The sequence below is a fragment of the Sus scrofa genome, chromosome 3, assembly GCF_000003025.6.
Source record: "Sus scrofa isolate TJ Tabasco breed Duroc chromosome 3, Sscrofa11.1, whole genome shotgun sequence".
Taxonomy (NCBI): Eukaryota; Metazoa; Chordata; class Mammalia; order Artiodactyla; family Suidae; genus Sus; species Sus scrofa.
The window spans coordinates 124,985,414-125,012,678 of NC_010445.4; the positions used below are offsets into that span (position 1 = coordinate 124,985,414).

Below are 27,265 nucleotides of genomic sequence, written 5' to 3' on the forward strand. Positions count from 1 at the left end.
AGTACTAAATAATATTCTGTTATTATTTTGTTATTTTCTTACTATTACTAAATAACAATTTAGTGGTATTTTGTTATTATTACTAAATAACAAAGTTTTCATCAACTCTTCCCCATCAATACTCCATCCTAAACACTGCACATCGGTCCCTGGGCACCGTGGCCGAGACTTCCTGTCTGCTTCTGCGGGAGGAGCAGGTCCCAAAGCCACACGGCTGACGGACGGACTTAATGTCACGGCTTGGGACAGGCATCGCAGGAGACATTAACCTCTGTGTATGTGACAGCCTCTGTTCTAAGCACCAAGGGAACAGGGAAACAGACCAGAAAGATGCCTGACCCCACAGAGGTCACGTTTTAGTAGGGATGTCAGGCAAAAAAACCCAAACAGGTAGTGATACACGGGACACGGAAATTACAACAGGGAACCTGGGGGCAAGGAGGAGGGGGGACTAGCTTGATAATCGGCTTCCCCTGGAGGGAGCCCCAGCATGTGCAGACCCCAGCACCCCGACCTGTATGGGGAGGGCACACGCGGCGATACCCAAGGCCTCCTTCACGTCGGGTTTTCTATGGCTAAATTCTGAGAATTCAGCCAAAGGGCACAGCCTGAATGCCCTGAGTCCACTCAGAAGCATCCTGAACTCGGGGGGGAGAAACTGCAGTGTGCAGAGCCCCAGGCGCGCAGGGAGGCAGCTGGAAGCCCAGCTTTCTCACCCTTTTTCCTTGAAGGCGAGTCTGTCTTGCTCGCAGATTGGGCAGTGCTGGCAGAGAGGGGCTTGGGCTCTTCGATGGTGGGTAGAGGCGGGGCCGCAGCCCCTAAGGCCTCAACGTCTTCTTCGTTCGCAAACGGTATCTCGGCCTGGGGCTTGCTCTGCTCCAAGAGCGGCGGCACCGGGGACTCCCGGGCCCCCGTCGGTGACTGGTCGCTGAACGCGTCCGAAGATTCACTGTGAATGGCTTGAAAGTGCATTTTATCATAGATTTTCCTGCTGTTCAACGGGCTGGAGTCTTTCAGCTTGAGTGGAGATGACTGGATCGAAGGGGCGGGGAGGGAAGGAGAGACGGTCAGAGGAGAGCTGAGTGGACCAGAAAACCACTGGGCTCAGTTAAGGGTCTACAGAACCGGCCTCACGCTTGGCAGGTTGTAACGTAGCCTTGGGAGGCAGCTGGTGATTCCTGCACCTGCCGAGAGGTCTGAAAACCGAGAGCAGTGGTTCCGAAGCAAATGAACTTTCATATAAAACACCAACTGCTGGAGTTCCCATTGTGGCTCAGTGGGCTAAGAGCCCGACACAGTGTCCATGAGGATGCAGGATCGCTCAGTGGGTTGAGGATCTGGCATTGCCGCAACCTGCGGCCTGGGTCGCAGATGCAGCTTGGATCTGGCGTTGCTGTGGCTGCGGTGTAGGCCGGCCGCTGCAGCTCTGATTAGACCCCTCGCCTGGGAACTTCCGTATGCCACGGGTGCGACCCTAAAAAATAAATAACTAAGTAAATAACCATCATCAACAGTGCGAGAGAAATGAATGCACTGAGTAATGGAACACAGACGCCCAGCCAGAGAAGGAGAAGTGTACTCACATGGGGTGTTCTCAGTGCTAGAATCCTAAGAGAATTGTAATTACGCACAATAACACAATGCATCTTGCAAAACTAATCTCTGCTGTTAGAGTCAAGATTGGGTTTATCCTTGTGGGGGGGGGCGGTTAATAACTGAAAAGGCTTGGGGGGAGGTGGCTTCCAAGTTGGGATTCGAGCTCAATTCCTGGTGTGAGTATAAGGCCCAGGGAGGGGTTCGCTGTGAGAACACTTACGGAGCTCTGTCCTTAGCATCTGGGCATTTCTCTGCCTGTTTCAGTGAAGGTCACCCCCCCCCCGCCCCCAGATATGAGGGAACAAGTGCAGATGTGGTGGCTGGCTCCCAGGAGAGGGAAATTAGCATGCCTGACTCTCCCTCTCCAAGGGGTTTCCAGTTACAGAAAAGATGAATCCCAACAAAAACCGAGGTGTCATTTGCGGGCCAGCAAGTGGGGACAGGAGAGGCATTTCTGTATCTGATCCCACAGCTTCCGGCACAAATGAAAACAGCGCAACAGTGGATCTGTGGTCGGAACTCTTTTGCCAGGAGAGATGAAGGGTCTGCCCTTTCGGGCCACTCCTCCAGCCGCAAATGCTGTGCATTTGTAAAGATGGTCGGCTGGGCCAGCGCTCACCGCTTGGGGACAGAGAAATCAGCATTTTCCATAAAAGCTAAAGCCAGCCTACAAAGGGAATGAAGCCATGACTTTAGCCTCAACAGACCTACTCTCTGTAGGTATAATAGCAATGCTTCCTATCTTCTTCACTCATTCATTTACTCATATCACAAAGATTTACTGGGGATACAAGAGGCCACAGCATCTTCCGACGGCCTTATGGTATTAAAAAAAAAAAAGCTTATAATATAATAATGTAATTTAAGACTCTTATAACACACGGGTATATGAAATAAAATTTCTTGGAAAAAAAAAAGACTATCCATTTCTTGTTTTTAGAAATCACCTTTGGCGCGCGGCAGAACTGAGGGGGAAAAAGCTTACCTTTGTGGCTTGCGGCAGCTCCCCCCAGAGCCACAGCATTTCAAGGTTGTTCTTCTGCATTGTCCTGTCCGCGGACTTACTGACCAATTCTGAATCACTTTTAGGTGTGGAAGGCCGGGAAACTGAAGGACTTAAGGAAACACAAATGCTTCATTAAAGTGGGAAGAGAAAAGTGGTTTTGGCCCAAATGTTTAGCTAGACCGGAAAAGGCACCCACCACGGCCTTAGGAGCTCGGCTTCATGACTATGTCCTCTGCGGCCACCAGGGGGCGACAGAACACACAGCCAGGAAGAAGATGCTCCCAGTTTGGGTAACCCTGTCCCAACCTACGGCCTAATTCCAAGTGAGTAAAGATGAGAAGAAGCAGCACTGAAAAGGGGAAACTGAAAACAGAGAGAGATGGAACAGGAAAAGAAAGAGTCTGTGGTTACCTCAAATCTCCCGTCTTTCCTGTCTCACCCTGACCTCAACTCTCCTGCCATCCCCGTTTCCACATCAAATCTGTCCACTCGCAGACGGCGGCGAAAGGGTCCTGGCCCCTCAGACACGCACCAATTACATCCTATATCGAACATATTTATCAATATGCACTGCCTTTCAAAACACGGAAACTGCCTCATGTGCCACCTGCACCACAAATGCCGATGCCACCAATAACTCACTACCAGGATGGGAGCGTCCGAGCTGAGATTCTGCCAGATACTCTATCCTCCAGGAATACCGCAAAGAGTCCCATCTGCGGAGGAAGGACACACCGTGATGCACAACTCGCAGAGCAGCTTTTAAGTGGCTCGAACCTGTGCTCACGACTCTGCTGCTCTCTACCTCCACTCTGAGCAGTCGGACCTCCGTCCGGCCACGGTAACCGCCAGCTTCTCTAGAAAAGCCTCACGGCACATTCCACACAACACACAGACGAGAGAAAAGAGCCATTCAGGTAGTTCTGGTCTTTCACCTCCTGCACCATTTCCTCTGGAGTAAGGTGCCCATTTGCAATAAAACGGGAAAGCAAGCCCCCCCCCGATTCTCCTTTTGCTCCTTCTCTCACGGACCACACAGCCCAAGCCACCTCTCATCCTTGTGCTTGGTCCCGTTTATCCGTGAGATGTCAGCGCCCAGGGGACACAACCATTCCATCAGGACAAGGAGAGCTTGTGGGTGACTCATCTCCCGTCTCAAACCAACAGGGGCCCTTGATGGCTAAAGGGATCCTGCCTCCCTCGAGTCCAGCCGCGTGGACCAGAATAGGTGCTTCTCCGCTTCACATCCCATTGGGGCGGCTACGGGCTGCTTCCTCCTCCCACGGTGCCCGTAGCCCGCTGTCCACGCAAACAGCACGTTGCGGCCTCAGGCTCTGCTCGGCCAGGCGGTGGACAGGAGGCTCCAGAGACAGCGTGTTGTGGGAGAGTAAGTGATGGGGCACCTCTACACACACACACAGACACACACATAAATACACACACACAGACACATACACACACACACAAACCCACACACATAAATACACATACAGACTCAAACACACACACATACACAAATAGACACACACACACACAAACAGATACACACATACTCACACAAACCCACATGCATAAATACACATACGCAAATAAATACACACACACACACAAACCCACACACATAAATACACATACAGACTCAAACACACACACATACACAAATAGACACACACACACACAAATAAATAGACACACACATACTCACACAAACCCACATGCATAAATACACATACGCAAATAAATACACACACACACAAACCCACACACATAAATATACATTACACAACAAGTTCCCATCGTGTCGCAATGGAAATGAATCTGACTAGGAACCATGAGGCTGAGGGTTTGATCCCTGGTCTCACCCAGTGGGTTAAGGATCCAGCGTTGCCGTGAGCTGTGGTGTAGGTCGCAGATGCAGCTCAGATCCGGCGTGGCTGTGGCTGTGGTGTAGGTCGGCAGCTGTAGCTGCGATTAGACCCCTAGCCTGGGAACCTCCCTATGCTGCGGGTGCGGCCCTAAAAAAGCAAAATAAATAAATAAATATATACACAAATAGACACACACAAACACACATATACACACACAACACACACAGACACAAATATACACACATATACACACATACACACAAATGTATATGCACACAAACTCAAATACACACACATACACACAATACACAAACACACACATAAATATATATACTCACACACACATACATACACATACACACAAATGCAAATACAAATACACATACGCACACAAATACACGCACACTCTTCGGGCCCGAAGGAAGCCGTCCTCTGAGAAGGACTAGTGGACACTCCACACGCCATCACCTTTCAACCTCTCTTGCTTCCTCGGGTCTCATAATCCTACTTTCCTCCAAAGGGCCTGTGCTTTCCTGGCACCCAAGGGTCCACAATCACATGTTTGAGACCAGTGAGGTGTGCAGAGGGGCGCCGTGGCCTCCACCGAGGGGCCCTGGACCGACAGCTGGGACCTGGGCCAATCTTTCGCCAGAATCTTCACAGGAGACCCATGGTAACTGGCTTCCAACCCTCAACTGTCCTGCACCCAAACCTCAAATCGCTTGTTTTAAAAGACTACAATTCACGTATACGTTATTATAAATTCTTTGCAACAATATATTATCTCACCACTGCACTAAACAAAGCCCTTTAGCCTGAGCCCGCTCTGGAGTCTGGTGGCAGCAAAGCTTTTCTCTAAGAGGCCAGACAGCAAGTCGGCCAGGCTTGGGGTATATATGTGATCTCCGCAGCAACTGCTCCATTCTGACTCGCTGTGCAAAAGCAGCAGCCCCAGGCGAGATGGAATCAAGCTGGCTGTGCCCCCTGGAACCACAGAAGCGGAGCGCAGGCCAGATTTGGGCCACGGGCTGCCGTTTGCTGACTCCCGATCTAGAATGCGAGCACTGAACTGGGCTTTCTGTCTCCCCACCCAACACCAGAAACTCTAATGTTCTCATCCTGTGAAAAAAGCTACACGCCATATGGTTTGCACTAAGCATTCAGGTGGGCAAATCCATATTCACAAAGGACCAGCCACCTCTCCCATCTGCCTGCCGCCACGGTGAACGCTGCCCCCAGGCCATGCCAGCCTCTCAAAAGGATGCTGCAGCCAAGAACCCATGCACAGTCTGTGCTGCTCGCTGAGGAAATTCAGACGGAAGGTGAATCAGAGAAAAGACTCCCACCGCTGAGGGTAATCAGTGATTCCAAAACATCCCATTAGCAAATATTAGACTTTGAAGATCAAGGGTTGTTCAAAAATGTATGCTTCAAGGTCACTGATGGATTTTCATAAATAATGCATTTATGAACCATCATAGTTTTAAGCATTTTTTGCTGATCCCATTTGGGGACATCAGTTATAACTGCTCACAGCTTAGTTGGCCTCATTTTATTTTATTTTATTTTCAGGGCCACCCTGCAGCATAGGGAGGTTCCCAGGCTAGGAGTCCAATCGGAGCTGCAGCTGCCGTCCTACACCATGGCCACAGCAACACCAGATCCTTAACCCACTGAGCGAGGCCAGGGATCGAACCTGAGTCCTCATGGATACTAGTCAGATTAGTAACCCATTGAGCCACAACGGGACTCTGCCCTCATTTTTAAATGGCCTTTCTTCTGCACTGGTAAACTGTGAGCGGGGTACGACCTGGGATTTGGTTCTTTAATCAAAAAGAAAAAATTTCCCAGCTTCCCTGTTAAAGTTAATGAAATAGACCCTGTAAGTCCGCAAAGCAGGCAGGTCAACACGTGGGTGACCACAGAAGGGATGGAGGCTGGACTCCAAGGCTTCTGCTTCAAATGAAAGCTCAAACCCAGGATCCCAAACCTTCAGGTCCATCCAATGCAGTTCTGCAAAATTCTCCTCTACAAATGCTGTGGCAGCATCTCACTCTTTCACTCAGGAAGTCTATAACCTACTTAATGAGTTCTTATTTTTTTATTTTGGCTCTGTCCATGGCATAGAGAAGTTCCCAGGCCAGTGATCAAACCCACGCCACAGCTGTGACAACACCAGACCCCTAAGCACTGGGCCACCAGGGAACTCCCTTTTAAGAGTTCTAATAATAACTCTCCACATGCTTAAGCGACATCCTAAAAAATGTCTCGTAAACTTATTTGAACAACCCCAGACATGAAACAAAGGTCATATGCCCAATGTTCAATTCATTACTCCATTTTTCAAAGCACTTCACAAAATTAGAAAGAATTATGCGCTTAACCATAAGTTCCAGAGAGTCAAATTTAGTACTTTAAAAAAAGCTCATCATCTATGGATGCTTACAACGAAAGGAAAAGAAATAATCTATGGGTATTTTCTTATAAATAATTTGGTTAGTTGGTAAAACAGATCGGTAAGAGTTAGATCAAAATCCTGATTTCATAGACTCTACGTGTATTTTTCCACATAAGTAATTGGGTTAATGGCAAGACATATCTGTAAGAGTTAGATCCGTTTTTATCATGAAGGCATCCACGGTGGGAAAATAGCCCCTCTACCTTTCCGAAGCGTGGAAGTGGGAGGACTGCGGCGGGCAAGAGCTAGAAAGACCCCCCTCGGCCACGACCGCGAGATGAGGGGGGGGCCTCCTGCCGTCTAGCAGGTTACTTCATGCCACGTGATCCACAATAAAAGAGAGAGAAATCAGACGTCAATTACATTCAGCAAAATGTCGCATCTGTTCTTTGACTGCTCTGAACACTGGCATCTAGAAGAAAGTGAGTCCTTGGGCGTCTGACCACAGCAGAAGACCACATGCTGACACCACTAGGAAATCAACATGAGTCTTCTGAACCATAAAAACAGGAAACTGCCAAGACACCCGTTTCACTTTCTATTTCATCCATCTGCCCCCTCAAAGACCGCATTTCTCAGGGCAGAATTTAGTGCCTAATCAAATGACATACTCCAAAATGCTTGGTCATCTGGGCTGCCAATTGTCCCTTTAAAGGTAACATACAGAGTCCCAAGCATGGAAATGTATTTACTTACCCCAATTTGTTTTGTTGTGTTTTGTTTATGGCTGCACCTGCGGCATATGGAAGTTCCCAGGCTAGGGGTTGACGTGGAACTATGACTGCTGTCTACACCACGGCCATAGCCATACCAGATCCTTAACCCATCGGGCAAGGCCAGGGATCGAACCTGTGTCCTTATGAAGACAATGTTGGGTCCTTAACCTGCTGAGCCACGATGGGAACTGCTATTTACCCTAATTGTAATGGCCTTTAACAGCGGTCAGATCACCTGATCCACAGGGTCATTATTTTGGATTCACTGAGCAAACATGTAAGAGGGAAACATACTCAGGATCGTGTTTAAAACACCTGCTTTGTATTCTTAAAATTAATGCAGAGTGTTTCAACAGACTTTTTTCTACCTATGAGTGGCTTCTAAATCATCGACATGATTCTGTTCCTAAAGGACTATGTTTTTCACTCCTTAGGGTTTAATGCCACAGATCTAAAGAGAGACTGTATGAGGTTCTAGAAAAGTCTTACTACCTGCTCTGCCCAGTATGATAGCCACCGGCTGCGTGTGGCTATTGAGTTTTGTTTTTATTTTTTTGGTCTTTTTAGGGCCGAACCTGTGGCATATGGAAGTTCCCAGGTTAGGGGTCGAATTGGAGCAGCAGCTGCTGGCCTACACCACAGCTCACAGCAAAGCGGGATCCTTCACCCACTGAGCAGGGCCAGGGATCGAACCCGCATCCTCAGGGATACTAGTTGGGTTCATTGCTGCTGAATAACAACAGGAACTTCCGCTACTGCGTATTTGAAACGTGACTGGTCCAAACTGAGCTGTGAGATACACAACTTCAAAGGCTTATGAAAATAAGAATGTGAAAGGGCTCAATCACTTTTTAAAAACTGATTCCTTGAAATGAAAATATTTGGGATCATGGAAATAGATCATCAAAATGAATTTCATCAGTTTCTTTTTGCTTTTTAAGGCTGGTTACTAGAAATGTTTTCTTTACAGGCATAGCTGCCTTATGTCGCTAAGGCACAGAGCTGGCCTGAGGACAGAGCGACCTCCGTGAGGGGACCCCAGGGGGCCCCAGCCCCACCCTGGCTGGTGCACACTCATTGACACGGTCCTGGCTAGCAACTCACATTCAGCACATACTTCCGATCGTGCTGTCTCATCAACGAGATGACTCCAGACAGGCTGGAACCGGGAATGGTGCTTAGGAGAAGCTGGCTTCAGGAAGGAGGAGGCTTCTGCAGCACCTGCCAGAGCTTAGGGGCCCCTACACCTTCCACTTTAGACCAGAACACGTCAGGGGTGAGAATAACCCACGGATGCCCCTGTCCTTTAGACCGCTGCTTCCTAACCTTTTCTCCATCATCGCCACACCCCCGAGACCTTCTGTGTTCACAACAGCCCCCCTCCAGGATGACACTTTAATGCCACGGATATACACCGTGTCTATTTGGGTGCTCTGGCCCTTTAGGGGCCACACACTGTCATAATACTATTACATTATAATAACTAAGATATTCTGCTACCCAAGAACCAACTTTGTTTTTCTCTTTTTCTTTTCCTTTTTCGGGCCGCACCCATAGCATATGGAAATTCCCAGGCTAAGGTCATGCTGGAGCTACAGCTGCCAGCCTACACCACAGCCACAGCCACATGGGATCCGAGCTGCATCTGCGACCTACACCACAGCTCACAGCAAGGCCAGATCCTTAACCCATGGAGCGAGGCCAGGGATGGAACCCTCCTCCTCACACTTACTAGTCGGGTTCGTTATCACCGAGCCACAGCGGGAACTCCCGGGAGATAAATATTCTTGAATTCAGCAGGACAGATTTGACAGGGGCAGAAGGCATCATTTCAACAGCCCCAAATGACCTTGGGGCCCTCGAAGCCACCTCTCTGCTCTTGAATCTCACTTGGGGGCTCAGTATCCAGAAAGGGTCTGTCATCTGCCTTCTCCTGTTGACAATCAGCTTTACGTAACTTGGCAAAAGGCTTCCCTGTCCTCGTGCCCTCAGGATGCTAAGACCCGTATCTGCAGCTCGGTTCCGAAATCATCCGTGGCCATCTGCACGTGTTCTGCGTTTCATCCGGATCTGGACTTTCTGTTCTAAGTTGAGTTTACAGGTCCTCGTTATTCTATTTTTATTTAGATTTCACTATTTGATTACACCTGCTTCCTGTAACGGACCTGGAATCCTCCGGGCCAGGACAGCTGAGCCACGCCGGCCACTCACCTGGCGCTGGGTGACCACTCTCTGTCGGAATTAGGGTACGAGGCCGACTGCGGGTAAGTCACGACTGGGGACAGGTTTTCTTTAGGGACATCTTCCTGGAATGGAGGGATCTCACTAGAAAGAGTTCTGGAGAAAAAGAAAAAAAATGATGCACGTCAAAGAATTATTAGCGTTGGATTCATTATAAGGGCAAGCTTCCATTTTTTTCTGGACAATCTCCAAGGGCTTTGTGGACCAGCGTGCTCTCCTTTTAAGCCACCCAGGCATATTCCAGGGGGTGGAGAGGAAAAAAGGGACTCAGAGAAATGCGTTTTGTGTGTCCATGCTTCGGCTGAATTGTAAATGTAACATGATTTGGCTCAAGAATTTGGACTTGGACATGGGCTTGAAGGACCGCACGGACTGCTATGTGCACTGTAGCGCCCTACAGACTGTCTCTCACACGTCATCTCGCAAAAGCCTGGGTACGTGGGCCCAGCTCTGGACACAGAGAGCTTTGAAGCCCTTGCCAGGCAGGAGTGAGCTAGCACGTTGCTCAATGGCCATAATGTTCCATTTAGCAGAAATACATTTCAAGTAAATTTCAAATTACAGAACGGGTGCAAGTCTACCTTGTTTCAGGTATCGCACGCTTGTTACAAAATATGATGTACTATTTCACTCCTGCAGAAACTACCTGTCTCTGTTTTTTGATGCTCCCTGATGTAGCTAACACGAAGTTCTGGAATTAAAAGCCATGCAGGGAAGGTGGCTGTCATAAGCCCAACCAACCCGCTTCCGGAGCCCACAGTAGCTCAGAGGCCACAGTCAGGAAAATGGGCATTGCCAATGTGCCTTTACTTTTAGCCAGGAAAAAAAAAAAATCCTCTTCCACATCATGAAGCAGGAGGTTATTCCTGGAGTTAGCGGGTGGCCTAGCGGTTAAGGATCCAGCATTGCCCCTCCTCTGTCTCGAGTCACTGCTGTGATGATGCAGGTTCAATCACTGGCTTGGGAACTTCCAAGTGCCGTGCGTGCGACCAAAACAAAAAATTACCCTGAACTACATAAAAATCTGAAACATCAAATATTCTTTACAAATGAGTTTTGGCTTTTAAAAAGTGGCATTTTGCACCAAAATGGTAATAACACAGACATAGGATTTCACCACAGGATGAGAAGCAAAGAAAAACACAACAGGTGTGCGTTCAACTGTGGGCCTAGAGAAAAACTGAGAAGGGAGAAGGCGGGTGTGCTCTCCCTTCACTTGTGGCCCCGAGCCTGTCACAGATCGGCCCCCAGTTTCGGGTCGGCCCACTTGCCACGCTCATAGCTGGTGCTCAGATAAGGATACGTAGCTTCTCAAGCAACGGTTTCATGCACAGAGTATTCATTTGCTGAGCGCCTGTTTCGTGGTTCCGCTCTGGGAAGCTGGAGTTGTCACCGGGGATGTGGCCGTGTCACTGACCCCCTCTAAGTCACAGCACATCTTTGTGCTACTTTAGAATCGGGCGTGCAGGGCTCCAGAATGGTAGAATATGAAATTCAGGGGGAGAGGGAAGTTTATAAGAATCATCCTAAAACAGAGTTCCCTGGTGGCTTGGAAGTTAGGGATCCAGCACAATCACTGCTGTGGCACGGGTTTGATCTCTGGCCCCGGGCACGTCCGCACGATACAGGTGTGGTCAAAACAAGCAACCAAAAAGAATCTTCGCAAGAAAGGGGAGTTCCCGCTGGGGCTCAGCAGGTTAAAACCCGATGTTGTCTCTGTGAGGATGCGGGTTTGATCCCCAGCCACATTTGGTAGGTTAAGGACCCGGCGCTGCCACAAGCTGCAGCGTCTCGTGTAGGTCGCAGATGCGGCTCAGATCCGGCCTGGCTGTGGCGCAGGCCTCGGCTGCAGCTCCAATTCCACCCCCAGCCTAGGAACTTCCATCCACAAGTACAGCCTTAAAAGAAAAGCATCGTCCTAAGAAGCGAATTCACCCGGTTCTAGCCCCAGCCCTTCCTTCCACGCACGTTACCTACTACTGTCCAGGGGCTCAGCCTCCTCGTCCGAGCTCATCTCTATGGGAAACATGTCCTCGTCCTCCGACGTGTTCGTGTTGTCGTCCCTTTTCAGGCTGTCCAGCTGGGACTTCCTCCTCCTCTTCCGTCTCTTCTTCACCAAAGAGCCACTGGAAGGGCTCTCGCCGGGGGGCAGGACCTGGGCTGACGTGCTGGGGTCCAGGCTCCGCAGCCGATCCAGGGAGTTCCTTTTCAGCTGGGACTCCATCCGCGAGGCGCCTTCCGACAGGATTGGGGAGGTGGCCAGGTGCGTGGGGATCACCTCCTAGAGGACGGGACAGAGGTCCAACAGCAGCCTCGTGACCTGGGCTGAAGGGGCAGGATGGGCCGAGGGCCGCCCGTGTTAGTCCAGGAGCCCGAGCACCCGGGGATGGCGGCCACCACGGGGCCACCACCCGGCACCGTCATCTGGAGACGGGGCCGCCGAAGTCGGGAGGTGGTCACCAAGACAGTAGGCCACTAAGTGCCATTTTGTCCTGAGTCCTGCATGTTCATACGTAACAACAGAGCGAGGCTTATTAGTTATTTCGGGCGACTGAAATTCAACTCGGTCTGAAAGACCCAGAGGAAAGAGGGAAAAAAAATGGGCTCCGAGGCACCCTATGACCAGGAGAACCAGACTCAGTTTTGTGTGTGTGTGTGTGTGTAAGAGAGAATGTGTACATGTATTTTCAACATGCACTGACCTAACAGAATAATAAGAACCTTGATTTTTACTTTTCGTTTTATGGCTGGGCATAAAACACCAGATCCTTAACCCACTGAGCAGAGCCAGGGAATCAAACCTTTGTCCTCACAGACACTAGGTCAGGTTCTTAACCCACTGAGCTACAACAGGAACTCCCATAAGAACTGCTAAAGAGCTCTTACAGCCTGAAACCTGTCAACTGCAAAGGGGCAAACAAAAGTTAAAAATGCAAGTGTCCATTTGAAGGGGAAAGAATTTCTACCAAAGCAGCCTTTGAAAGCAGTGACTCGGTCTCCGCCTTCCCTTTTAATGCGGAAGTAAAGAGCAGACAGGCGGGGGTCCCCGATGGCCACGGGGTCCTCACAGAAGACAGAGGCACAGGGCGAGGATGCCGGACCCCACGTGTCACATCTCTGCAGAGACCAGAAGGAAGCAGGGCCTCGGGCAGTTTGGTCCTGAAGTGAAAACTGTGGTCATTTGATTTAGACCCTGGAGGTGATCAGAGCCACTACTGAGTAATCCCTACATCCAATCCCTACCATTCTTAGTTAATGAAAGAGTAGAAGTGGTCTGTCTTAGAAGAAAACATAGGAGTACATCTTTATGACCTTGGATTCGGCAAAGGATTCTCAGATGTGACAACAAAAGCAGGAGCAGAAGGAAAGAGTCGATAAATTGGTCTTCATCAAAAGGTAAAACTTTTGGAGTTCCCTGGCGGCTCAGTGGGTTAAGGACCTGGTATTGTCATGCCTGTGGCTCTGGTTACTGCTGTGGCACAGGTTTGATCCCTGGCCTGGGAACCTCTGTGTGCCATGGGCGTGGCCAAAAATAAAATAAGATAAAGTAAAACAAAATATTTTTAAAAAGAAAAATAAACACGTTGTATTTCAAAAGGCAACATCCAGAAAGGGAAAAGACAATTCATGCTATGGAAGAAAATATTTACAAACCACCTGTGTCTATAATAGATGATGAACTCTTACAAATCAATGATAAAAAGACAAATGACCCAATGAAAAATGAGCAAAACATCTGAATAGACATGCCTCCAAAGAATACATACCAAGGGCCAAAAAGCGCGTGAAAAAATACCCCACATCGTTAGTCACTGGGCAGATGCCAACCAAGACCAGGATGAGTAATGACTTCACACCCACTGCAATGGCTGGAATCATGGGTCCAAGGGCAAGCACTGATGAGGCGGTAGACTAGTCGGGACCCTCACGCCCGCTGGTGAGAAGGCAAAGGGTGCAGCAGCTTTGGACAACAGCCTGGCAGTTCCTCCAATTGGAAACACAGTGCAACAGGCGACCCAGGCATTCCCCGGCCAGGGGTACACCCGCAAAAGGAGACACGTCTATACAAAAACCTGCACACGGCGTTACTCACAGCAGCCAACACTGAGAAGAGACCCGGGTGTCCACCAACACAGGAAAAGACAGACCAACAGGGCAGGCAGACACGGTGGAATATTATTCAGCCATACAAAGGAATGAAATACGTGGAGTTCCCGACGTGGTGCAGTGGTTAACAAATCCAACTAGGAACCATGAGGTTGCAGGTTCGATTGCCGGCCTCGCTCAGTGGGTTAGGATCTGGCGTTGCTGTGAGTGGTGGTATAGTTCGCAGACGCGGCTCGGATCCCGTGTAGCTGTCTGTGGCTCTGGCGTAGGCCGGCAGCTAGGGCTCCGATTGGACCCCTAGCCTGGGAACCTCCATATGCTGTGGGAGCGGCCCTAGAAAAGGCAAAAAGACAAAAAAATAAAAAATTAAAATTAAAAAAATTAAAAAAAAAGAAATACCGACACGTCACAGCCCAGATGGAGTTAGACAACGTGGTGCATGAAAGGAGTCAGGCACAAAGCCGTCAGCCACTAACTCTGGGTCATTCAGAGGGAGGTTCAGAATAGGGAATCAGTGGAGGCGGAAGGAGATTAGCGGTTGCCCAGGGCTCAGGGTGGTTGGGGGGTGGTTTCGGGTTCAGGGGCAGGGGAGGTGACAGCTAAAGGGTACAGAGTCTCTTTCTGAGGTGACAAAGATGTTCTAAAATGGACTATCTCTGCAAATTCCAAAAACCAGAGACCCGTACCCTTGAAACGGACAAATCATGCTGTAGGAGAATTAGCTTACAGATGTTAAAAAAATTTTAGTAAAAAATAAAAGCGATCTGGTCACTCACAAAACAAAAATGAGAACCTCCAGCCCCCCGAGATGTGACAAACAGGATAATCTGTTTGCTTTGGACAGCAGTTCCTCCATCTCCCTAGAAACAGCACACGGATGCAGGACGGGACTGCTGAGTCTGTGTGGACACAGCCACACCCGCCCGGCCGGGCTCGGAGCCCTGGTACAGGTGCCTGCTCCGCTGCCCTCACCCCCACAGCCGGGCGCCAGCATCACTGCACACACGCTGCCACTGAAGCTCCGAGACGGACACTGCTCGGAGCTCGACACGGGGAAGCTCACCACCCGGCCTTCCTCACCTGATCATTATCCGTCTCTTGAACAAAAAATGCCTCTCCATTGTCTCCCAGTTTCATGTGCAGATCCACTGACTCTCCGTTGATCTCTATGTCCACCTGAAGGAAAAACACACTTCATTCACAAGAGGAAACCCAACGGGGCGCGGGGGGCAGGTCTGCACAAGCACTTCGGTCCCGTCGATCACACACACACGTCCCCAAAAATCTCGCTATTCCAAATCTCCGGCGGTCACGCTCATCCTATAAACTCTTCACCATCAAGGGACAGAGTCTATTCCCCCACCCCCACCCCCGCTCCACGCACACTCCTCTGCCCTGAATCTGCGCAGGCTCGTGACCACCCCCCCAAGAGTGGAGCACAGCGGAGGTGGTGCCACGTGAGCTCCGAGGCTGGGCCAGGAGAGGAAGACGCTTGTCCTTGCTGCCAGGCGCCGGTGGTGGGGAAGCCCAGGCTGCACGGGGAGGCCGGGGGAGGCGGTGTGGCCACCAGCCCTGTGGCAAGTGCACCCAGAGGGCCAAGAGCCCAAGGTCCCTGGTTTGAATTCCAGACCCCGGGAACCCAGGAGCTTAATAAACAGTTTATGCCACGAAATCTTGGAGAAGCCACAGTAATCAGAACAATCTACAATCTGAGTTAGTAATCGGCAATTCAGGGGCCACCCGAGGGCTACACCCTGGGAGGCGGCAAGGCGCTCCGCGAGGCCGCAGAAACGTGATGACCTTCCCGGGAGAGAAGCCGGCCGCCAGGTCACTTACCACCTTCTCTCGGGAGCGCAGGACCCCCATCTTCCCGAAGCGGACGTGGAAGGGGGAGCACTGCAGGCTCCCGTTGGGCTGCCGCACCACGATGATGTCGATGCAGCCGGACAGGGTGGCGGGATTCAGCCCCTTGTAGAGCTCCTTCACGGTGACAAACACCTGGCCCGCCAGCTGCCCGACGTAGTTCATGGTTTGAGCCTAGAAAACACAGACACAAGCGAGACACACAGACCCTTACGTCGGGATGAACATGCCCGCTTCGCGCTCCTGGCTGCACACCCGGCTCAGCGCCCACATCCACCCCGTCCAGCGCCCACACCCCAAACTCAGGCCACCCCACGAGGCCTCATCTCAGCCATCTCTGGGCCTTGCTCTGAGGGCACAGCACTTGTTCATACGTCCTTACGGCTCTCGCCACCTGCCTTGCTGTCACATGGCAGGTTTTACAGACAGATCTTAACCCCTAGAGAAGGGAGACTGTTTGATAGCTCTTCGTATTTCCCTCCACACCAAATGGTGTCAGTACTTAAGAGCACTAGAAAGGAAAAAGAAAAAAAGACTACTGGAGCTCCCGCTGTGGTGCAACAGGATCAGCAGCATCTTGGGAGCGCTGGGATGCAGGCAGCATCCCCAGCCCGGCACAGTGGGTTAAGGATCCAGCGGTGCCGCAGCTGTGGCTTAGGTCGAGACTGCAGCTCGGACGGATCTGATCCCTGGCCCAGGGCTCCATATGCCATGGGGTGGCCAAAATGAAGAAAAGAGTAGACTTTTTTTCCTCAAGAAGAAAAAAAGTGACTTTTATTTTGACCACCTGCGCTCCTGGTCCTCACCTTGCCTGCCTGACGCGCTCCCGTTTCCAGGGAGATGTGTCTGGGCCTCGGTTCATCCGCCCCGCTGATGAGCTGAAGCCCACGCCTGCAACAGCCGGAGCAGGGTCTACTCTACGCACAGATAAAGAAGACACAGCCCCCCCCCCCGGGACTTGGGCTGGTGAAGGAGAGGAGAATGCATATCTGTTTGGTTGTGTCTGTTTGGTTTTAAAGGAAACCACCAGGGGAAACGGTGAGTCCTGGAGGAGCAGGCTGTGGGCGAGGCGGGCGGAGATGCCGTCTGAGTGTGTAGGACGCCGCAGGCGAAGCGAGTGTGCGGGCACAGGGGACAAGAGCTGACACCTGCCGGGAGCGTCAGTCTGTGCTTTGTAGCAAGTGACGCCCTCGGGGACTCGGGAACCACAAAATGATGACTGGAGCCACAGTTTAGAAAGAGCATCACGGTGAGAAAGGAAACTGAAAGCAGGACGACCAGTAGGTGGCTGTTGATGATAGTTTGGACAAGAAAGGATGCCCAGCCTGCAAGGCGGCAGTGACAGAAGAAATGAGGCAAAGGGACAATCCCAGAGACGTTTGGGCCTGGCCCGCCCTACCCTCTAGTTCCTTGGAATGTCACCTGCCCTGATGGGACTTGGACACCCAGGCTGGCCCGGTGCCCAGACTGCTCGGGCCACCCTTCCTGGCTCTGCTTCAGTGGCCACACCACCCACCACGCGAGGCCACGTGATTTCAACGATCACCTGAGCACAGAGGGTTCGCACACTGTGACTTCCAACCGCTGGGTCCCTGACCTCGCTTTGTTGCCTCGGCCACTCCCCCTCAGGTCCTCAGAGCCCATGGGAGCACCCTGACCGCACCCACCTCAGGTACGAGTCCAGCGATCACCACGGCGCATGCCCCAACGTGGTCCTGCTTAACCTCGGCCTACACAGCTTGTAACCGTCAACCTTCTCGCTCTGATGTGTCTATTTCGCCATGTGGTTTTCCTGCCACTTGGTGAAGCCAGATTCTCCTTGGGGCCAAGGATCAAGCCTTGTCCTTTCAAGTTAAGAAAACAAAACCAAACAAAACTACCTTTCATAAGCATCACCTCAACCCCTATGACGTCAGCAGAAGTGATGTGAGCAGCCCTGCCACACGAAGGAGGACGTCGAGGCTCAGATGTGGTTGTTCACACGCCTCCCGCCTGCGCGCACCAACTGCTGATTTGATTCTGAATTAGAACCAGCCAGAGATGTAAAAGCCGTGAACAAAACCCACAAAGAAAAGAGCATGAGAAAGCCCTCTGGTTGGCTGTACCTTTTTTTTTTTTTTTGGCTTTTAGGGCCATGCCTGCAACATATGAAGTTCCCAGGCTGGGGGTCAAGTCAGAGCTGCAGCTGTCAGCCTATCCCACAGCCACAGCAATGTGGGATCTGAGCTGCGTCTGCAACCTACACCACTGCTCATGGTAAAGCTGGATCCTTAACCCACTGAGCAAGGCCAGGGATTGAACTCGCGTCCTTGTGGATGCTCGTCAGGTTCGTTACCACTGAGGCACAGCCAGAACTCGTGCTGTACCATTTTAAATGATGCCCTCTGGATCAATACCATACTTCCTCCCTCAGATGAGGAAGCGGGCAGACACTCAGTGGGGGCAGACCTGGCTATCAAAGGCCGGTACTTAACGACATAAAATCCAGCACAGTTTAACTCTGTTTAGCAGTGCACGTTAATTTCCCCGGGCAAGGGAGGGGAGGACAGTTCCTGAAAAGATGAACAATATAGAGAAGGGTCATCTGTAACCCTGATACTTCTTCCAGGAAATCCCTTTATAAGAGAAATTATCATCGCAACGGTCAACCTAGATTTTAACACGCTGGACTCATGGACAAACATAAACCTCTAGCTGCACAGCGGTGCCCGTGGTGTAAATGACATTTTTGCTCAATTTCTTTCAGATACGTGGCCTCGTGTCCACGTGACTCTCACGGTAACGCTGTAGGTGTGAGGCCTTTCAGATGAGACAACCCAAGGACAAGCAAAAGCGCCCCAGGAAACAAATGCCCAAGATCACAATCCCGGATCGGACCTCAGCTTTGGTTCTGTCGAGACCCGCTCCCACCACCCACGGCGTCCTCCCCCAGCTTCATCGCCCTCGTGTATGAGCTACAGTCACCCCCGAGTGACAGGGACGCCAGCAAGGCTCTGCCAGCCCCGCTCCTGGGAAGGCCTCAGGACCTGCCGGCCAGTGCTTTTTATTCATAGGCAAGAAAAACCTCCCAACGGCCTGGGATTCCCATCTCTGCGGCCCAGCTTCTCATCCGTGAGATGAGGACACTGGCCCAGGTGACCCGCAAGGTCCAATTCCAGCTCCAACCGTCCAAAGATAAAGGCTGCCCGCCTCGATCCTGAGCAACCGAAAGAGCATCTTTAATAATTGAAGTGAAACGCCGCTCTGTGCTCCTGTCCTCAAGACCAAAGCAGCCCTCCCGCTCTTAACGAGTAAATTCAAGGTTACCAGGCAGGCTGAGCTCCCCGACCCCCCCACAGAGACAGAGCCAAACTCAGATTCCTCAACTTCCAGCCCTGTGGTCTTTCCTTTGCGGGATCAGCGGGTATATTTTTCCACCACAAAAAATCACAAGTTGCTCGGAGATCTTTCCCTACCCTCTCCACCGAGGAATCTATTTGCAAATCTGAAGATACCTCCATTTGGAAGCAAAGCTGTTCTATAATTATTAGCAAGTGACAGGGTCGGGGCCCCACCTGGCAACACGCTTCCAGGAACTAAGCAACACCTACACCCTGGGGCTGCCGAAAGCGAGTGCTGAGAAGTTTTCAAAAGGCAGACTACATAAAAAGGAGGAAAAAACATGCCCTGGTGAGGATGGAAAGAAGCAGGACCCCGTGCGTGCTGTCGGACGGGGAGCAAAATAATGCAGCTACAGAGCACAGTATGACAATTCCTCAAAAAATTAAAAACAGATGACCCAGATGACCCAGCAATTCCACCTCTGGGTACACAGCCAAGAGAAATGAAAGGAAAAGATACCTGTACACTGTGTCCATAGCAGCATTACTGCCAAGAGCCAAAAGGTGGAAACAACCCACGTGACCACAGATGGATGAATGGATACACAAATGCGGTGTCGTACACACCGTGGAATATTATTCAGCCTTAAAAAGGAAGGACAGGAAGTTCCCGTGGTGGCGCAGTGAAACAAATCCGACTAGTATCCATGAGGATGCAGCTTCAATCCCTGACTCGCTCAGTGGGTTAAGGATCCTGTGTTGCTGTGGCTGTGGTGTAGGCTGGCAGCTGTAGCTCTGATTCGACCTCTAGCCTGGGAAAGGGACATTGTGGCAGATGCTACAGCATGGATAAACCTCTACAGCCTTACACGGAGTGAATGAGCAGTCACAAGAGGACAAATAGTCTATGATCCTACCTATGTGCGGAACCTAGAGCAGATATGACTCACAGACACAGAAGGCAGACAGGTGACTACCGGAGCAAGGGTGGGGGCAGGGCGGGGCGAATTCATATTTAATGGTTACAGAGCATCAGTTTTTTGGTTTTTGGTTTTTGTCTTTTTGCCATTTCTTGGGCAGCTCCCGTGGTGTATGGAGGTTCCCAGGCTAGGGGTCGAATCAGAGCTGTAGCCACCGGCCTACACCACAGCCACAGCAACGCGGGATCCGAGCCGCGTCTGCAACCTACACCACAGCAGAGCATCAGTTTTGCAAGACGAAGAGAATTCTGGAGCTGGATGGTGGTGACACCCATACGTGACTACACAGCCCGCGAGGATGTGGGTGGGTTAAGTCTCCTGAACTGTGTGTACACTTAAAATGGTTCAAAGAGTCAATGGTAGGTCCTGCATATTTGACCACAATTTAAAAAGAATTTGCTTGCAAGCAGGGGTGAAGGAGATGTCTGCCTTGATCAGATCTCCTTTCAGGAAAATGAACATTACTTGGTGCCAAAGTTTTCTTGAATGACAGCTCGGGCCCAGGTCACCCCCGGGGCCCTGCTTGGCCAGCCGGAGGCGAGCAATGCTCTTCAACTGCCCCCTCGGGGTCTCCTCTAAACGCAAGCTGGCAAATGTGCAAGGAATACGAGAGCAAACCAGCGGGGCACAGGTTCCTAAGTTTTATCTCCATCAGTCCCATGTGAAGTAAAAGGCGCTGGGAAGAAGCTCCTTTGATCTCAGCGAAGAAGCCGGGCCAGCCAGGGTTCCTCCTCCCGCCACCTCCAGCCATGGTGACCACTGGGACGCAGGAGCAGGGCCGAGGGGAAGGTTCGCCCTGGAGAAAAAAGTGCCTTTGTGACCTCAGGGGAAGCCAGCGGTAGGTGCCACCTGTACACAAAGCAAACGCCGAGATTTCCAGTTGAACGGCTTGGAGACACCTGTTCTCCACTCACCCCACACCCTGAATTACCTTTAAAATCTCCTGATTTTTATCTCAGAATTTGGCAGGAAATACTGGCTTCACCTGACAAGGCTTCCTTGACCACTTGAAACAGGCTTCCGCAGCCCTAGTTCAAAAGTTGCTCAAGAAAAGCTGAGGGAAACCTCCCCCAAAAAGCCTCCAGCCAAGCCGGGGGTCTCCAAGCTGTGCTGTGGATTTTCAGAGCAGCTCTAAGGTTAAGAAACAAGTAAGCATATGTTTCTTAACGTGACACCTTCTAGCCTGAGCTCTTGGGATTTAACTAATTTTCTAAGGTTATCCCATCCCATTGAAATAATGCCTTTCCAGGAGTTCCCATTGTGGCGCAAGGGAAACGAATCTGACTAGGAACCATGAGGTTTCGGGTTTGACCCCTGGCCTCGCTCAATGGGTTAAGGACCCGGCGTTGCCGTGAGCTGTGGTGTAGGTCACAGATGCGGCTTGGATCCTGCGTTGCTGTGGCTCTGGCATAGGCTGGCAGCTACAGCTCCGATTCGACCCCTAGCCTGGGAACCTCCATATGCTGTGGGTGCGGACCTAAAAAGATAAAAGACAAAAAAAAAAAAGAAAGAAAAGAAAAAAGAAATAATGTCTTTCCAGGTATTCCTCCCTAAGTTAGAAACCCCTGTAGGACTTGTATTAAGTCTCAAATAGATCCTACACCATGGACACAAATCCGTGCGCGCATTCCCACCAGGGAGCCTATCCACAATACCACTCAATAAACAGCATGTTCAGCTTCAAGAGCATCAGTTATTAAAACCAAACACCGGGGTCAATTATTTGAGGCCACCCCCCTCCCCAACCGTCAGTTCAGGAATCAGTGGTCTTGCTCATTTGTTGTGCAAGTGGATAAAAGTGATTTTAATTCCCTTTCTCGTTCCTTCCAGGAGACCATTATGGGAGGCAGGTTATCTGGAAAATAACCAACTCTCTGTTTTAACAGTGGGGTCTGCTCCCTGGAAATGGAATGGTCAGGCTGTGGTCACAACATCTAACTCTGAGTCACTCTTTTCCAGGAAGGCTGGTGGGTCAGGTCAGGCCTGAGACCCCTCACGGTGGCAAAGGTCAAAGGGAGTGCACAGCTCTCAATAAACACGTCTCTCAGAACTACCATTTTTGCTAAATCTCTCTCAGCTTCACTTTTCTTTCTATCTTCTTCTCTTTAAGAACCAAATGTCAAAAAAAAAGGAAGTTCCTGCTGTTGTGCAGCAGGTTACAAACCCAAGTATCCACAAGGATGTGGGTTTGAACCCTGGCCTCACTCAGAGGGTTAAGGATCCAGCGTTGCCACAAGCTTCATCATAGGTCGAAGATGCAGCTTGGATCCTGTGTTGCTGTGGCTGTGACATAGGCCAGCGGCTGCAGCTTCAATTCAACCACTAGCCTGGGAACTTCCATGGGCTGCAAGTGCAGCCCCAAAAAGAGAAAAAAAAAAATGTCCCATGAGAGTTCGCAATCACTCCTTAATTTGTATGGGTCACCCCTGTGTCCTCCTCTGCAGGTCAGGCTACCTCGTTCCTCTCCACGCCCAAAATAACTCACTGCCCGTGAACCTCCTCCTGGGCCCTCCTGTGCAGCTAATGCCATCACCTCCTGTCCCGGGCAGCTGCTTGATGAGAGCAGGCTGCCATTTGTCCAGTGGCTGGACAGGCCCCATCCTCCAAGCTGCCTGCCGTCCATAAGGACAAGCAGGGGGCTTGCACATCTCTGGACACCCACCCGTGGCACCCGGCCCTCCCTAGGGACCCAGGAAATGCTTCGGCCACATAGGACCGCAGTTTCTTTAACTACTTCCCAGGCTGCCTTGGATGACACTCCTCAGCCTTGGCTGGGAGCCTAGTCTCGTATATTTGTCTGTTAAACTGCATACCTCTGGAAGGATTTAACTGCATTAGATCTGCTGGGCGACTGGCATCCAAACCTGAAATGCGTTAACGGCTGGGAACACTCGTGCATCGGGCTGATGAGAACAGAGGATGCTCCAGCCGCGCTGCCTCTGTCCTGCTCCGACCACAGTGGAACACATGCCTGTCCCAGAGTGGAGGACCAGGGCGCAGGCGCCGTCCGTGTCCTCCTGGTCATCAGGGCGAGGCTGGAGGGGCGCGGTGAGAGGGGCTCCGCTTAGCAGGGCTGCCCGCAGGGCTGCCACGGCCACACGGGCCTGCGCCACAGTCTAAGGTTTTAATGGGGAAAGAGCGGACAGGCCACCGCACACAAAGAATGAGAAAACGTTCTGGAAGCACATGAAAGAGAACTGCTGACAAGAGATGACCTAACTAGACTCCGGTTTCAGCAGAGGCTAACCCGCGGTTCCTCTTTCAAAGGACATCCAGGACGAAGCAGCTCTGCAGGCCCCCTGAGAAAACAAATCCTCCTGCCCGCAGGACGTTACCTTTCTGTCCCTCGACACAGCTCCCCCGACACTCATTCTCGTTTTCAAGAGGCTCTCCAGGGAGCAGCAGGTGCAGCCCGGGGGCACGTGCTTCCTGGAGCAGCCAGGGACTCCAGGGATAGTTAGCGGAGGTGAGAGAATAAAAAGATGGTTGTGAGAAAGATTTCAGTGCTCTGGAAACCACAGCGAGGGCCTGGCGACTGTGGAGAGAAAGGAAGACTCTAGAGCCATCAGCCAACGCCCACCCCGTGGAGGCTGCAAATCCTTAAGGCATCGCTAATCATGAGAGCACTTTTTCCTGGCTCCTCAGCAAAAGGCTACGCAGGCCTCCACACGACGTGCGTCTACTACTTCACAAGATACAAGACTCCTTTGCAGGAGTTCCTGCCATGGCGCAGTGGAAACGAATCTAACTAGGAACCATGAGGTTGCAGGTTTGATCCCTAGCTTCGCTCCGTGGGTTAAGGATCCGGCGTGGCTGTGGTGTAGGCAACCTAGCCTGGGAACCTCCATATGCCACAGGTGCAGCCCTAAAAAGACAAAAAGGCAAAAAAACCGAAAAACCCTCCTTTGCATAGGAGAGTTCAGCTAGTGTAAATCTAACGCCCCGCCCCGTGCGGCGCTCAGAACCAACATCATGACCCCAGTTCCAACGAGGAAGTGCGGCACCAGGCTTGGGTGACATTCAGGGCAGCACAACCAGTAAGTGGCCACGAGGGACGGGAGCCCCGGCTCACCCCCTCGTCTTTCCTGTCATCCTTTGAAAGCACCGCCTGCCATCTCACTGGACAGAACGGGTATAAATCAGTGAGGCTCAGCTCAAGAAAAGTCAGTCGGTTGTGTAGCTGTAGAAAACAGATACCAAGCATCTAGGTCTAAAAGTCAGATAACGTTCAGCCCACATTCACACGTGTCCAGGGCTATTCAGATGGTCAGAGATCGGAGCTACAGTCAGGTTTATAGAGAGGCCATTCCAGAGCCAGGGTTGAAAGCACAAGCTAGGAGACCAAGCTTCTAAGAGAACTAAATCACTAGAAGGAGTGAGCCTACCATCCATGGGAGTATTCAAAGAATCTAAATCATGAATTGATGAAGACGTTATAAAGGGAATTCAAGAATGGGACGCTAAGGGGATGATTCTATGACCCCGTCATAACAACGTGATGAAATCAACAAGACCTCACCCCAAGCATCCCATGGGCTTTGGAGTTGTGGTTTTTTGGGTTGGCTTTCAGAAGTAGGGGAGGAGTTCCCGTCGTGGCGCAGTGGTTAACGAATCCGACTAGGAACCATGAGGTTGCGGGTTCGATCCCTGCCCTTGCTCAGTGGGTTAACGATCCGGCGTTGCCGTGAGCTGTGGTGTAGGTTGCAGACGCGGCTGGGATCCCACGTTGCTGTGGCTCTGGCGTAGGCTGGTGGCTACAGCTCCAATTGGACCCCTAGCCTGGGAATCTCCATATGCCGTGGGAGCGGCCCAAGAAATAGCAAAAAGACCAAAAAAAAAAAAAAAAAAGAAGAAGAAGTAGGGGAGAGGGGTCTTGGGGCATTATTTGGTCCCATCATAAAAAATTCCAGATGTACAGACACCAAGATACACCCACCACCTCCAGCGCAGCTTGGCAAGTATGGGTATGAGGGGAACAGGCCTAAAATTCACAAAGTAGAAATAAGAAAATGGGAACTATTCTCTCCCAGGAACATAAAACTCTTGAAGGCAATGCCCCCAACTAAACTCACTGCAAACACGGTTTAGACAACAGGCTCATAACACACTTCTTGCCAACACACAGGCCATGAAAGATAAGGATCAGAGTCTGAACCATAAAAACCATACGACGTTAGGGGTGTGGATCAAAAAAAAAAAAAGTTGTCTGCCATTTCGGTAAACAAGCAATGTTGCCTGCCTCTGGTAAACAACCAACATTGCCGCCAGCGGGCCATCAGCCGCTGCAGCCGCCCCAAAGGTGCGCCCTGAGGGGAATTCAGAAGGAGACAAACAGGATGCTGGCCCCAGATAGTAAAGACGGCTTATCAAAGGAATCGTTTCAACGAGCCCAGACTCTTGCACCTGCCCATACACAGCCAAGCACTAAAATCATTAACCTGGGTGTCTGATTAGCAGTAACCTCCAGATGTTCAACTACAGTTTTGTTCCAGCACAAACTCCTGTATATGCGGTTCCTCCCTCACCTGTCTGGAGCAGGTCCTCAGAGCATCTGAGAGGCCGCCTCCCACGCTACATCCAGTGAGGTCCCGGAACAAAACATAACTCACACCTTGGAGGTCGTGCCTATTACTATTATTGCTGCTGGTGTTGCTATTTGGTGACGGGGCCAGAAGGCCTGGAGCATCTACAAGCCATGTGCAGGGGACAAGGGAGTCACACAAGCTCTCCGATGAGGGCTCACCAGCAGCCATCGAGAGCAAAAGCATTAAACTAGATGATGACTTTGAAAAGGTCTTGGTCCTTGGAAAACACAGGCTGAAAGTGAACTGTTGTCATTTATTCCCGGAGCGAGCGACGAGGTAGGTCAGACTCGGTCGTGGGCTCTGGATGCGTTCACATCCCCCCGGCTGCCCCTCCTAGGGCTTCTTAGATGATCCATTCAAAACGTCCCCCGCAGTCCTCAAGGCCCCAAAGGTCAAAGCCGCTCCTTTATTCAAGAATCGAAGGCACCTTTGGCACCTTCAGCTTCTGAATGACTCATGACTTCGGGGGGGTGGGTGCCACAAACCCACCGCTGCGTGTGCAGAGGCAAACGTGTATCTGTCACCTCTACCCTCACAGTAGGTGGCCTCAGGGACACTTGTGCAATCTGGATTTGAGGAACACACAGGGAGCTTCCTGATTGGAAGGCCAACCCAACACCATGCGAGGACAGGCCTCCGGCTTTGTTTTCCTGTTACCAGCAGCAGCGGTCCCCAGCCAGCGCCAGCTCTTCGGGGCCCACCGATACTCCATCCAGCCTGCCGGCCACTTTGGTTAAAGGAGCATATCAGAGAGACCGCTAAAGAGCCAGAGTTTCCTGGCAACACTAGGCAAAGATAATAACGGCAGCAAACCAGTGTGACACAAACCTTTAAACCCGCTGTCCACTTCCACATGCCATTAAGGTTGGTACCTGGTCCAGATGGTGATGATTTAAAGGGTTGAAATTGCTGAGTTATCGTAATGATGCAAGGGACACAATTTCCCCATTTTGCAGAGAAGGAAATTGAGCTTTAGAGTTTAACTTGGACAGGGGAAGGGGTAAAAGCACTTCTCCAACCCAGCTAAAGGCCACATCCAACAACACTGTGACAACACTGTGACAATCCCACCAGTCTTCTGTGTGACTTGACTTCCCACCTACGTATGGGGCAGCCCCCAGACTTTAAATTATATACGCAGCAAGGTGTAACACACAGCATCTGAAAAGATATTCAGTTCTCCAATGGTGAGGCCAAAATTATCCGCTGGGGTGTACTTTAATAGCTTTATGTCCTAGTCTGGAAGTTGGTCGGCTTGCTCCAGAGGTAGGGCTGTGCTTGCCGGTCGGGCCAGGACAGCAGACCAGCCTCATCCTCCACATTTCCAGGTGGTGCACACAGGTAAGCAGAAGATGCTCGGGGCAGGTGCACAGACTCGGCTGAGCCCAGCCACCAGCTAACAGTCAGGGGCACAGGGTCCTTGAAGCTCTGAAAAGGTCTCGTTACTTTTGAATTAATGAAGAAAAGGGGCAAAGAAATTGACTAGTAAAATCTGAATTAAATATGCATGGGGAAAATCTTCTCC

The 27,265-nt window shown here is 51.0% G+C and overlaps 1 protein-coding gene across 8 annotated transcripts in view; it reads right to left on the reverse strand.

Moving 5' to 3' along the window:
* The window catches only part of LPIN1 (lipin 1), a 133,581-nt gene that overhangs the window by 44,857 nt on the left and 61,459 nt on the right, over positions 1–27,265 (reverse strand). For 3 of the 8 annotated variants that reach the window (XM_021085564.1, XM_005655267.3, XM_021085567.1), the window contains 7 exons: positions 15,829–16,029; positions 15,073–15,168; positions 11,859–12,166; positions 9,856–9,981; positions 7,132–7,239; positions 2,582–2,711; positions 717–1,032 (listed from right to left, as the gene is read on the reverse strand). In XM_021085564.1, coding sequence (XP_020941223.1) covers positions 717–1,032; positions 2,582–2,711; positions 7,132–7,239; positions 9,856–9,981; positions 11,859–12,166; positions 15,073–15,168; positions 15,829–16,029 — 1,285 coding nt within the window. 8 annotated transcript variants of the gene reach the window in all.